The 13,459-nt window shown below is 39.0% G+C and overlaps 3 protein-coding genes across 4 annotated transcripts; 2 read left to right on the top strand and 1 right to left on the bottom strand.

The window, feature by feature from the left end:
• The first annotated feature begins 1,114 nt into the window (after window positions 1-1,114).
• On the top strand, window positions 1,115-5,594 carry c18h6orf62 (chromosome 18 C6orf62 homolog). Its single transcript, XM_042506173.1, has 5 exons — window positions 1,115-2,726; window positions 2,854-3,030; window positions 3,117-3,242; window positions 3,995-4,129; window positions 4,239-5,594. The coding sequence occupies exons 1-5, from the start codon at window positions 2,598-2,600 to the stop codon at window positions 4,362-4,364; spliced, it is 693 nt and encodes a 230-aa protein (XP_042362107.1). The 5' UTR covers window positions 1,115-2,597; the 3' UTR covers window positions 4,365-5,594.
• Window positions 3,236-8,233, bottom strand: acot13 (acyl-CoA thioesterase 13). Of its 2 annotated transcripts, XM_042506175.1 has the most exons (4): window positions 8,090-8,233; window positions 7,784-7,968; window positions 5,767-5,946; window positions 3,236-3,291 (listed from the first exon to the last, which is right to left on the bottom strand). In XM_042506175.1, exons 1-3 carry the CDS (start codon window positions 8,171-8,173, stop codon window positions 5,787-5,789), a joined length of 429 nt encoding a protein of 142 aa, XP_042362109.1. In that variant the 5' UTR covers window positions 8,174-8,233; the 3' UTR covers window positions 3,236-3,291; window positions 5,767-5,786. The 2 variants fall into 2 exon arrangements, with proteins under 2 accessions (XP_042362109.1, XP_042362108.1); XM_042506174.1 differs by lacking the exon at window positions 3,236-3,291 and having other exon boundaries at window positions 5,421-5,946.
• Window positions 8,234-8,467: 234 nt separating this feature from the next.
• Window positions 8,468-12,407, top strand: tdp2b (tyrosyl-DNA phosphodiesterase 2b). Its single transcript, XM_042506172.1, has 7 exons — window positions 8,468-8,714; window positions 8,938-9,059; window positions 9,180-9,329; window positions 10,250-10,341; window positions 10,925-11,043; window positions 11,125-11,295; window positions 11,853-12,407. Exons 1-7 carry the CDS (start codon window positions 8,568-8,570, stop codon window positions 12,132-12,134), a joined length of 1,083 nt encoding a protein of 360 aa, XP_042362106.1. The 5' UTR covers window positions 8,468-8,567; the 3' UTR covers window positions 12,135-12,407.
• The last annotated feature ends 1,052 nt before the right edge of the window (window positions 12,408-13,459 follow it).

Here is a 13,459-nt window from a genome sequence, read left to right as displayed (position 1 = left end):
CAAACTAACAGAAAATATAATTACATTCACATTTTATAATGCCAAGGTCTGTTTGGCATGCATATTATAAAAAATTTATACCTTGAATGTATTAACAGCCTTTATGATCTTAGATCTTGAATAGCCGATAAGGTGCTACACTGCTCAAATTCTTCAATAAAGTGCAGGAAAGTTATATTACTTGTATTACTTTCTGACCATTTTTTAAATTTACAAATATGTAATTTTCCAGAAAATAATAAAAACGTTCTTTGACATACAGATTATTATTTTCAATCGAATCTTTCCCAAAGTATAGCATTACCTCAAAATATATATCGGCCTATTTCAACATTTATCTTAAGTTTCCTTTTTTTTTTTTTTTTTTTTTTTTGAAAGTTGGCGACATCAATCCAAAACATTCTGCTGTATATTCAGTGAAAAAAATAAGTGAGAAATACTCTCCTTTTCCAGTCCCGAAAATCACATTTATAATCAACATTCAATTTGAATTTTTTCAACATCCGTACTGATTACTAACTACAATTATTTTCAACATCAACATTTATCGTTATTCTGGAAAGGAAAAACCGTTTTAATTGGTAAATAAGCTGCCAGAGTGCTTTACAAAGCATTTAAATAGCGTTTGTTTGTCAAAAAATAAAATAAATTCACATCTACATCAATTAGGCAAGTCAACCATATCAAAAGAAAATGAAAGGGAAACAAAAAGGATTTGTCAGCTACAAAAAATAAAGGAAAAAATAATTAAACATAAGATACTTCACAAAAAATAAATTTACAAATTTTTAATAATATGAATAGGCCCCAATACAAACCAGAAGTAATCGATCTTTATTTAAGAGTAAACCATATTTTTCAGGGTCTGGTACATAGACTGTATATAAACATCTTTAAATATAGTATATGGTCTGATAAATTGCATATTTCTACACAATCCAGCAGCTCATTCGCATATGTAGAGTTCATAGATTTTGAGGTTGCAGTATAACAAAAAAAATAATCATAGAAATCTTTAAAGATTAATGGTGTTTTCATGAATGTAGCTATTTTCCATGCTCGCTCCCGATGCTGTTGTTTTTTTTCCTCGTGCGGTCACATGTCAACACACGTCACATCTTTGTAGTTGTCTGTGCAGCCATTTTGGGGAGGCTGTGGATCGCCGAGCCTGTGTGTGCCATTACCAGCAGCCCCCAAAAAAACACAAAGAAACCAAACGGACAAACGTTGGACGACACGCCGTGAAATATGGGCCCGCCGGGAGACAGAACACGCCACATGTCGACTGAAAGAACGGAGGATTTCAGCTGGATTGTCGATTTATCTTGACATGGCATGCAGCCGGGCGAGTCGGAGGTTGTGACGACTGAAGAAAAGAAGAGAAAGAAAACAAGCAAACACCTCGAAACTTCAAACACGGAGAGGGGAGATTTTCTTTAGCTCAACGTTCGCCGTTCAGCGTTTGCCGTCGGTGGGCTATCGATTACCTGGCTGTTTTTTGTCGGCGAAGCTCTTGACGAGACACGGCTGAAAGCAAATTAGCTAAAATGCTGAGCACGAGCAAAACCAGTTAGTCGGTGAACCCTGCAGGTCTCTTGACTCTCACAGCACTGGCAGTCGCGTTGAACCTGGCGAGAAAATGTAAACGCGTGGAAAGATGACTGTACGCTAGTTAGCCAACCACACATAGGCCTCAATTAAGCCAATCAGTCAGAAGATAAGATGTAGCTATATCGCCGGTTCACTACTAGTTAGTGTTGGAAGTGAATGCCTAGATTAGCTTGCTAGCTCACCTTAGCTAGTGTGCTAAAAATACGCCCACATCATGACTATCAGCAGTGGCAGCACCGCAGGCCGTGGGCCAAATGAGTGGCAGTAAAAGTCAAGGAAATGTCAAGGTACTTTCGCAGTAGTCTTCGATGTTACCCGGTGCCAATATCTCCTGGCATCTGTATTTACCTGCCATGTTCGTCTGTATCCCCAATCCGCCTGTAACACGCACATAACGCAGTCTCTACTGAGAAACAAACACAAAACGATAGCCATGGATGAGGGACTTTGAAATGACCCAAATAATAGAATATTTGTCTGCTTGATAGTCTCTGTAGTCCTCAATTTCACTAGCAAAAATATATTGCCGGTATGGGTTTTTACAGTAGCAGCTGTTGATTTCAGTAACATTTTCAGATAAAAGTTAGTCAAATTTGAGTTGCTCTTTAATTTAAATCTCTGTTGTAATCCCTTGTCGATAGCAGGTTGGAAAATAAAGCTTATTCGGCTTAAAAGTCATGTCTTAAAACATGGATTTCTGAACAAGTAATAAGGAGATGTAGTCTTAGCTTGTCGATCATTCCCCTCCTCAACACTGCCCTTTTACAAAAAAGAATTAAAAATGACTTAGTTTTGTTTCTGATTTGTTGTCCTTCTCAGTTGGTAGTTAGTGGGTACGTTATAGATCTAGCCTAGAGTTGTTTGATGCGTTGTCTCTGCAAAGGGTAGCTAGCTCCATCCTTTATCCAACGTACAAATACAAAAGTAGAGAGTGTAGCAAAAATATTCTGTGCAAGAGAAGAAGACACTACCATCAAAATCTAACCATGGGGGACCCAACTTCACGAAGAAATCAAACACGAAATCGACTTCGAGCTCAACTTCGGAAGAAAAGGGAGTCTTTGGCTGATCAGTTTGACTTCAAGATTTATATAGCCTTCGTTTTCAAAGAAAAGGTTTGTCAGTAAAATGGAACAATACAGTAACTCTTGACAGTCTTAAAATTGCACTATTTTCTCATACTTCATCATTTTCTTCAGCGCTTTTGATTTTAAATAAGTGTGTATCTTTTTGTCATTGCAGAAGAAGAAGTCTGCACTTTTTGAGGTAGCTGAAGTGGTGCCAGTGATGACCAACAACTATGAAGAAAACATCCTACGAGGTGTGCGAGATTCCAGCTACTCTCTCGAGAGTTCGATAGAACTCCTGCAAAAAGATGTTGTGCAACTGCACGCCCCCCGATACCAGTCAATGCGAAGGGTAAGTGAGCGAGCCATGTCCGCAGAGAGGATAGCTTGAAGAGGACAAAGTCCAGTTGTGATTTACATCGTTCTCTCTTCTCACAGGATGTGATAGGCTGCACACAGGAGATGGACTTCATCCTTTGGCCACGCAATGATATAGAGAAGATTGTCTGTCTGCTGTTCTCAAGATGGAAGGGGGCCGATGATGAACCCTTTAGGCCTGTTCAGGTCAGAATTTGGCACCTCGTCAGATTATTCAGACTGTTTGTAAATAGGGCTGCAAATAATGAAAGCAATTCATATGCAGATTAATTTCTACCAGCTGATATTTTAGTTGGTTAAATGTCAGAAACTAATGAAAATAGTCCATCACATTTTCCTGGAGTGCAATGTAACGACCAACAACCAACCAAGTAAAACTCAAAGATACAAAGATGCAGGAGTGTGAGCTCTGTGCCAGGGACAGTTTGTGAGTGTTTGCCTCAACACACAGAGCGACAGGGCTAACTGTTGACAGTACATGGCTACTGTAACCCAACAGTTATTGACAGATTTAACAATTGAGTTGAACCTTTTCAGTGTCTGTGTGACTTTGGAGGGGATATAGACTGTACCATTAAGTTAAATTACAGATGTTAGCCACCGTTCACAATTATGGGGCTTGTTAAAGGAACAGTCAGCTGCTCTGATATTTTGCAGTGGTCAGTAGCAGCATAGCCTGCCAATGTGATGGCTAATGCAAAGAGCTGACCTGTTCATGACACCAGCTAGACAATGAGGTCATGCATGGTCATGTATCAAAGTCAAGACTAGACAGTAGCTTATTATAATATGCACATGCCATGAACTGGACAGGGGTGCAAACGACTTCCCCTTTATTGTTCTATTTGTCTGTCCTAGTAGAAAAAAACAATCATGGAAAATATTCAGTTAATGTGACCTCTGCTTCTCAGCTCACAAGTTTCTCCTCTGATTTACAGGCCAAGTTTGAATTTCATCACGGAGACTACGAGAAGCAGTGCTTGCATGCTCTGGGTCGTAAAGACAAGGCTGGAATGGTCATGAACAACCCAACTCAGTCTGTATTTCTCTTCATGGATAGACAGCACTTACAGGTGAGTCAGTCCACTGACATATAATGCTTCTGATCTAAAAAACGGAAACCTCAGACAGCATCCTAACACACTTCACATCAAATATTCTTTTTTTTCTCTTCTCCTGCAGACTCCTAAAACCAAGGCCACAGTGTTCAAGTTGTGCAGCCTCTGCCTGTACTTGCCCCAGGACCAGCTGACCTGCTGGGGTGTGGGAGACATCGAGGATCACCTCCGCCCATACATGCCTGATTAGGGCTTCCTGTGTCACCCAGCCTCATAGGGAAAAGCCCTCCCCCTCCCTCCTGCCTAAGCCTTCAGAAGCAAAATGATGTACTCATCTCCACCAGTTTCCTTTTAAAAGATTTGAACTTGTGCTTGGATCTCTCCTTTTTTTGTTACCTACTTGTTCTCCCCTCCCTGACCTGAAGCTGATTCAGTTCCCATCCTTTTTTTTTTTTTTCCCCCTACACACTCCCAAATGTTCCTCCTCTTCTCTCTGCCATTTTTGGATTGGTTCAACCCCATTTTTTTTTTTACCCCCTCTTCATTCCCTCCTAACTCACTCATCCATTTTTTGTTCATTTGAACCTGCACGAACATTGATTTTGAGTGGTTGGTTGTTCTCTTGGAGCTGCACTGTCAACAGCACCGGTCATTGAAGGAACTCTTTATGTTGCATCAACACAGGAAAAAACAATACACAGGTCTTCACGGTGGTTCTCAGACGGACATGTTTTATATCCTTGTTGTCATAAGAAATGATTGTTAAAGCTTGTTTGTAATGTCAATGGGGTTTCTAGAACAACTTTACACAATCTTTTGACCAAGGACAGGTGTGAACGGGTGTTAAAACACCTGTGTGAGTAAAGAAAACAAGATGAACAATATTTGTCAAATCATATGGTGTAGGTATTGCTTCTTAAAAACTGCCTTAGTTTTTTTTGCTGGACTTTTAAAAAAATGTTTTGGTGTCATTTGCTTTTCCTCTGAAACATGCTAGGCAGGCCTTTGCTAAAATCTCGAGTGACTTGAAAGGCATTTGTACACAAAGTTGAGACATGTCGGTTAGATGTTGGAGGTCATTGTCACCGTTCAAGACGTTCATGCACCGTTCATTTGAGCTACTGAAATCTGATGTTTTATGTTTTGTTTTACTTGGGATGTGGGTTGGTGAGAAATGGTGACATAATTAATGTTTAACACACCTAACAAAAGTTGCTGAAAGCTAACTGATTTTTTTCGTTAATTTGACTTACTAAAATTAAAGGTGATTTGCTGCCATGCTCATTAAATTAAAATTGGGTTTCGCAGGCTTGCTTGTCAAAAGAATATGAAGTACATTTAGTACATTTAATTTTGCTCCTTGTTGATTCAGTGTGTTCAGTTGAAAGGGTATATGGCGTGTAACCTGTTTTTTTTCTGTTGATTCTCAAATCAATACTGCTGAGCATATCCCAATACAATGCAAATTCTGAAAGCATTATCTCTTGTCTATTTGTTTTATTGCATGTGCATGATCATTGACACAGTAGGTGAAAGTTAGGATTCAATGTTAGCCTATTTATAAATGTTGAAAACAAATATGGAACAAAGTGGTACCAACACCAGTCCTTTGCTTGTTCTGACAGTAAAGTTAAATCATGTTATATACATACAGGCACAGAGTGTAGACAGTTTAGCTGCTGCCAAGGTGTTTAGTGTGTCTCCCTTGCGCTATGAGCTTCCCTGTGGCCTTGTTGGTGAGGTCAACGGTTGCAAACGCCAGCGTCCGTCCTTGTTTCAGAACCTGAGCAGTGATGAGTATGTCCTCTCCTATCTTGGCAGCATTCATGTATCTGTAAGACATTGACATTTGTTCCCAGTCAATTGCAGTTTATGAAGTTAATCTTCAATCGGGTTAACACACTGAAGGTCAAGAACTGAAGTCAGCACTGTAGCTGAAGACAGGGAGATCATGTCCTATTTTTTCATGGAGCATGTAAGGGTTTTAAGGAACATTTGGTTCACATTTTAACTAAAACTTAAACATTATGGTTCTGTAAGTGCTGACGTAAGTATTATAAGACTTAGTATGTTCACATTTAACCACTGATAGGCCAACAAACAAAAACAAAAGTTACAGAAAATAAAATCATAATAAAAACTGAAAAATTTAAATTAAAAAATGTTGAAATATTTAAGAGATCTTACTTTTGGTGATGCAAGTATTTCTAAAATTCAAGCTACAGTCATGCATGATGTTACACATTATTAAACCTTATGATTCTATATGCATGTGTTTCTAAACCTAATCAACAGAGGGCTCAGTTAGTCTTTCTGTGGAAAACTGCATCATTCACCATAAATAACAATATGTCACAGCCTCACACAGAGATTTTAGAGAAAATGTGCTTTTCAACCCCCCAGTGGATTCTGGATTAAAATGACAAAATCTTAAAAAGCTTATACATGGAACATAGGATTTTGAATTAGGATGTTGCATTATAACATCTCAAATCTCAAAATAATTGGTAACATCTATTTGTTTCTTAAATCATTTTTTAAAAAATTATAAATTCCTCTTCTTGAACTTGTCATTATGGAGATCCAGGGAGTGGAATTTCACTTTGAGTGACAAAATGCAAAATTCACAAGAAAACAGACCAGAAATGCCAGATATTTCTTACTATTGCTAAAAAAAAAAAAAAAAAAGCAAACAGGCATGTTTTAATAAGACAATGTTCATTGTCTTCCATGTGTGCCACTCTAAAAAGGGTTGGGGTTTTTTTTTCGTCAAAATTTACAAGGATAATCTAACTATTTTTTTACTTGACAAAAACACACCATTTTTATTAAGGATGCATGGTATTGGATTTTTTTCACATATACGAATATATGACAACTCATTTTGCCAATAACAGATACCGACTTCAATATATATTAACTTTTTTACCCAACTAATTTTTAATGAACATCAAGTCTCTTCTGTATTGGAATTAACATCATATTGTGCATATCCTTATTGTGAGGGGCACCAGCAGATAGAGACATAAAATACCATGCTTTTCAGTGCATGTAATATTTATTCATTTCATAGAACAAGAAAATTTGTTCAACCTAAGGTTGATGTCTTGTGCATGTTCACATTGTCAATTAAAATGATATATGTGTTTATATGTATATATGTGTGTATATATATATATATATATATATATATATATATATATATATATATATATATATATATATATATATATATACACACACACACACACACACACAGTATATAGGTTTGTCATATTGGCAGAAATCATCAGCATGTTGGCCTATTCCAATATTTCATTTTAAAGAGAACATCTGCTGATACCAGTGACATGCCTGATAATATAGTGCATCCCTAAGTTTTATGTTACAGATAAATATTTGGGGCAAAATAAAATCATCTGTCTTCAATTTTTTATCAGAAAACAGGTCATAACCCTCATTCCATGTGGCATTAAAAACTTATTAAAAAGTCTTAAATCTGACATGCCTTAACATGCACTCCCTCCCTAATTCAAAAAATAGTTGAAATGCCTCCCCAGTTTTGCAACACCCGCAGCTCCCCATACATAACGAACAGTCCCTTACTTTTGTCCGTTTCAGAACTCCACAGGTTAATCTTGGGCTCATGTTTTTGAGGCGATCACTCACGTTATGTTCATGTCCACACTGACTCCCGGTGCTCCCCTCTCACTGTACATGATCGCCAACGTGGAGACATCATCGACCAAGGTGGCTGTCATCCCGCCGTGAAGCGTCCCTCCACGGTTTGTGTGCTCCTCTTCTACCCGCATCTCACACACCACCTTGCCTGGGCTGGCAGACAAAACGTCCAGCTGAAGGAGACAGGTGCAGTAAATGTGACAGTGGAGGAATGAGGAGTCTCCATGGGTTCTTACATTCACAGAAATAAATCTTAAAACGGCCAAATAAAGGTCGCAGAGTGTGTATCTTTACCTTGCTAATTACTCTATCAAAGCCTCGAGTCTCCGCCATTGCTTTCATTATTTGTTTTATCATATTTAAAGACATTGAAGCCATTTTCAACACTAATTGATGCAGCCAATGTCAAACTTATTACTCCCAACCGGAACCAGTTGCGTTCGATAAATCGTCCGGGTGAAACTTGAAGCTATTCTAGCTAAACTGCGTTTTGACCAAACGTGCTGTAAATCCGTGTGAGAAATTAAACAGCTTCGCGGTAATAACAACATATGGTGATATATATTCGTAACTGTACATGGAACTTCGAGTTGTTGACTTTTATTAATACAACATAAAGTCGCGCTTTGATTTGTAATTAGCATATCCCCTCGGAAGCCTTCCGCTGGTGCACCTGAGGAAACTGGCAGATGAAAACATGTTTACATACATCCATGCATTGAGCTCTGATTGTCCTGTTTAACTCTTTTAATAAAACAAGTGGCTATAAAAGATGGCGTCTACATCCGACTCGGACAAACCTTCTGTTTCTAATTTGGGAGAAAACAGAAGTCGCCTCTGCGATGAGTTTGCAGTGATAACAGGAACTGATAGCGCTGTGGCTCAGTGCTACCTGGCTGAAAATGAGTGGGAGATGGAGGTAAAGCAGCTACATCATTCAAACCTCTAACGTCCCTTACCTACTGCTGCAGCTAGAATCATGCCGCCGATTCCAATAAAACACCGCTGCATCTTTTTATGATAAATAGTTTTGCCTCTGAGGCTGAAAAAGTGCTAATAACGGTCTTAAAAAATCTTATAACTGCCATTAAAATCTTCAGACATGTGGCCCTGATGGACATTTCCCATCACTTGTCTTGCAGAGAGCTTTGAACTCATTCTTTGAGGCTGATTTGGAGAAAGTATTTGAAGAAGATTTTCCAGAGAGTGAGACTGGCCCCAAAACAAAGAGGCAGAAGGTTGAGGACAAACCTCCAGGAGACTGGTAAGTCTCGTGATCTGTCTCTAATCTGTTACTGTGTCTGGTGAGAGTTAGCCATTTCAGTTACAGCTAGTCAACATTTAACAACACCATATGAATTAACTGTCTCTGAAAAATTTCCAGTATAGATTTGACTGGAGACAGTCCGGCCTCCGCACGCAAACCTTCAGAAGAAGATGAGAATAAACTGTCTCTGATTTCCTGGAACGTGGATGGACTCGATACAGACAACCTTGCGGAGCGTGCCAGAGGACTGTGCTCCTACTTAGTCTTGTAAGCTTGTGTGTACGCCGTTACCGTTACATTTTATTAACAATCTCAACTTCTTACATAAACTCTGCTGATGTCAGAGGTCAGCTGCAGAGTAGTGACTGGAGATACAATGTGTGAGCACTGGCACCCCCAAGGAGGGGCCAAGGGGGCCATGGCCACCCTAATTAATTGCTGGCTCTCTCATTGGCCCAATCTGCTGAAAATTGTCAGAGGGCCTCATTACTGTCTTTAAGAGGCTGTGACATTGTCATTTTTTAAGCTAGTGTGAAGGATGGGTTACCTTTGAGACACCAGTTAGTACTAATCATGTAGCCATGTCATGCTATCTTGTAGGCAACAGAGCTAAATAGGGCTCCAAAGAAGGGGAAAACTGGCATGGCAGGTTTTTTTTTAGCTATCTGATTGAAAATTGGTCCAAAGGGTACCCACAAGTCTCCCCTAAACTCTTGAAGTCTTGTTCCCAGTAAATGTTTTGATTTCTTACAAGCATTGTACTTCAAATTAAAGCTGCATATTTGTCTCATACAGGAAAAGGACAACCAGTCTATTTGGAAAAACAATGAATTGCCTCACACTCACAGATATATAACACATTAAAACAGGACTGTGATGGAACTCAAAATATGAACTGTAACAGTATTAGTCTGTGCACATCAGATAATATGTAATATTAAATGTAGAATAAGAAACCAAAATATACCAACATGCGATTCCTCAACTCTCAATAGTAAATTCATTTTCAACTAGCCTAATAGCGTCTTCGAAATTCCCAAATTTCAGTAATGGCTTTTGGTTTTGGTGTGTCCCCAAGATTTTCAGTGGCCCTCTCTGGTTAACGCCATGAAAAAATTCCTCGGGGCCCCTGTGAGTGAGACGCAGAGGCTGATAGTATTTAAAAAGTGAATCTTGTCTTCCTGTAGGTACACTCCTGACGTGGTGTTCCTGCAGGAGCTCATCCCGCCTTACGTCCAGTACTTGAGGAAACGGGCTGTCAGCTACCTCATCATTGAAGGTACAGTATGCTGAAGAGGTTTTTTTTTCCAACAAATATTTTTGGCATGTCATGTTAGGAAAATCCCATCTGGCAGTCAACCTCATGATATTACTGATATCTGCTTGAATTTAGGTTTAATATCAGGTAACCAAAAGTCAATATTGGGACAGCGTCTAATGTCTTCCAAAAGTTTCATGCCAACACCTTTTTGACATAGAATAACAACATTTGGTTGTGTTGGAGAAAAAAACCCAACGTCTGTTAAATGTAAAAAAAAAAAATGTAACGTCCACGCAACAAGACATTCTAATGTTTGACATTCAAAATTTTGTCAATTTTCATTCCAAGCAAAATTTAACGTCTGTCCTGTGTAAAAAAGTGCAACATCTTTCTGAAGCCATATAGACTTCTGGCCAGCAGGGAGCACAGATGAAGATAAGTGTTATATGACTTTAACCTTTCCTAAATTGACAAGTCACAATGTCTGCTGTTTAAAAGACCTATGTTGTTGGTTTTTTCACTGGATATTTGTTCACACTCCTGTTGCAGTGTATTCTACTATCTGTATCACCATGCAACCCTATTTTTTGGCACTCACCAGGTGGTGAAGAGGGTTACTTCACTGGCATGATGCTGAAGAAGTCACGGCTCAAATTCTTAGAGAGCGAGATAGTAACTTACCCCACCACCCAAATGATGAGGAATCTGCTTGTAGCTCAGGTTCGTGCACGGACAGTCGTCATAATACTCACCATCAGGTTGAACTCACTTCACAAAGTTGTATTTTCTCTGTGAAATCAGGTGACTTTCAAAGACCAGAAGTTGTGTCTGATGACGTCCCACCTCGAGAGCTGTAAAGGCCAGGCAGAGGAGCGGATGAAACAGCTGCGAGTGGTGATGCAGAGGATGAGAGAGGCACCTGATGACGTCACCGTTCTGTTTGGAGGGGACACTAACCTGAGGGACACTGAGGTCAGTCAAAGGTTCCCGCAGATCCTGAAAAAGTCTTAAAAAGACATTTTATTAATTAATCTAAAAATAAGGCCTTTATTGTTATTAAAATGTCTTAAATAAATCTTTCAAAAGTATGAAAAATTTTAAGAGATGGGAAGAGGGATATTATGAATAGTTTTTTTTCTGACATGCATTGTAAAATCTCAAAATAGAGAAACCATCAGCACTCATACATTAAATCTGCATCCAGCTATATTATAAATTAAAAAGCTTTTTGTGTTCCACTCTAGAGAGTTTCAGTGGATTGTCTAACTTCTTTAAATAAATTGTATAATTTGAATTAAATTGAATTCCAAGTGACATTAAAGTCTTTAAAAGTCGTAAATCTCACTTGTCTGAAGGTGTAGGATAGGAATCCTGGGTCGGTCATTTGTCTATAAAGTGTGACTTGAAATATGATGTGCAATGGCTCAAAAGTCTGGCAAAATAATGTCTACAACAGCGGTGTTTACACTCACAGGTTTAGTAATCAATCTCCCCCGTACTTCTTTAATAATTAATGCCCTCCTTCTCAGGTTGCCAAGGTGGGTCTGCCCTCCAGTGTCTGCGATGTGTGGGAGCGACTGGGAAAGCAGGAGCACTGCCGCTATACATGGGACACCAAAGCCAACAACAACAAGACTGTACCTTACGTTAGCCGCTGTCGCTTCGACCGTGTCTACCTTCGCCCGGCCACAAAGGCTGGCGTTCAACGCCTGGCCCCCGACCACATGGCCCTGGTGGGGATGGAGAAGCTGGACTGTAGACGCTTCACTAGTGATCACTGGGGGATCTACTGTAGCTTCTCCGCTGCGTAGAAATACACAAAACAACATGAAAATTGAAAGTTTAAGATCAGCTGGCCGATTATGTTCTGTGTGTAAGTGCAGACCTTGACCGGTACTGACAGACCACAGAAACGCTTATTTTGTGAAACATGTTTTTCTGACCTCATCTGAGATTGGTCACCATTTCATTTTATACCTTGATTAGATTTGTTTTATTTTCTTGTCTTATCTCTGATTCTGTACAAGTTGTTTTTTTTAATAGCTTAATAAATGAGCAATGCACCAATAAATGTTAAAATATCAGTTTGCAGCACTGTTTTTATGTAGTATTGTATCTGTCCACTAGAGAGCACTACAGAGTTAAATTTGAATTGTTTGAAAAAAAAAGTGACATTTCCTGATGGTATTTGTAATAAAAAGAAATAAAATCAGTCTGAGTTTGAATGGTTACACCAAATTCAACTTTATGTTAATCAATCCATTATTGTAGTTTAAGCTTTAGGTCCATAAAACATGACCCAACAGCAAATTCTTCAGAAAAAAAATAAGAATTTTTATACATGTCAGGGTGAATTTGTTGAACACAAATTGTCCACAAAACTATAGTGATTATAATTAGAATTACATATTTAAAATTAGGGTACAGAAAATATTAATTCATATTTTTTAAATGTCTGCTGCTGCAAAAAAAAATGGCAACTAAAACTATATAACAATGATTTAAGTGTGTCTATAATCTGCAATTCTACATGATGACCTTATTGCTACCCCAAAACTAGATGTAACCTCCCTCTCGCAGTCTCTGCCAACACACTGTCAAGACGTCTGCCTCACCTCTCCCTGCAATGCACCCTTCAGATTTCAGAGTGTGTTTTCATGTTGGCTCTGCGAGCAGACAGCACAGTTTCTACAGCACAGTCACACAAAGTGAAGAAGAGCTGACCTTAGGAGAGAGCACAGATGCGACTCTTCCCTGGGAGCAGGCGTCATCAGAACAGGCCTCCCTCCCCCGTTTGTCCCCCGCTCACTGGTTCCTGATCACAAGGACACATGGGCAAAGTCTGCACAGCTCTTGATAAGTTCACCTAAAGCCTAAAAAAATATTCACTTTAACAATGAGCTTTCTCTCTCTTAAATTTGAGCCCGATGCTTGCCAAACAAGCCTCCACTGTGCCGCATATCAGACAGTTTTCTCTCTTTTTCTCTGCTTCCTTTTGTGATTGGAAGATAAATTACAAACTGAACAAATTTAAAGACTTTTGGTTTGCATGGGTCTGCACAACAAAAACAGATCTGACAGGTTGTATTCAGTTTGAATTTGGGCTGTGTAGTGGGCTGTCCTATAGGCAACATAA

This window comes from Plectropomus leopardus, chromosome 18 (assembly GCF_008729295.1).
Source record: "Plectropomus leopardus isolate mb chromosome 18, YSFRI_Pleo_2.0, whole genome shotgun sequence".
In the NCBI taxonomy this organism is placed as follows: Eukaryota; Metazoa; Chordata; class Actinopteri; order Perciformes; family Serranidae; genus Plectropomus; species Plectropomus leopardus.
The sequence above is the reverse complement of the archived record's forward strand: the minus strand, read 5'-3'. Positions and strand labels throughout refer to the sequence as shown.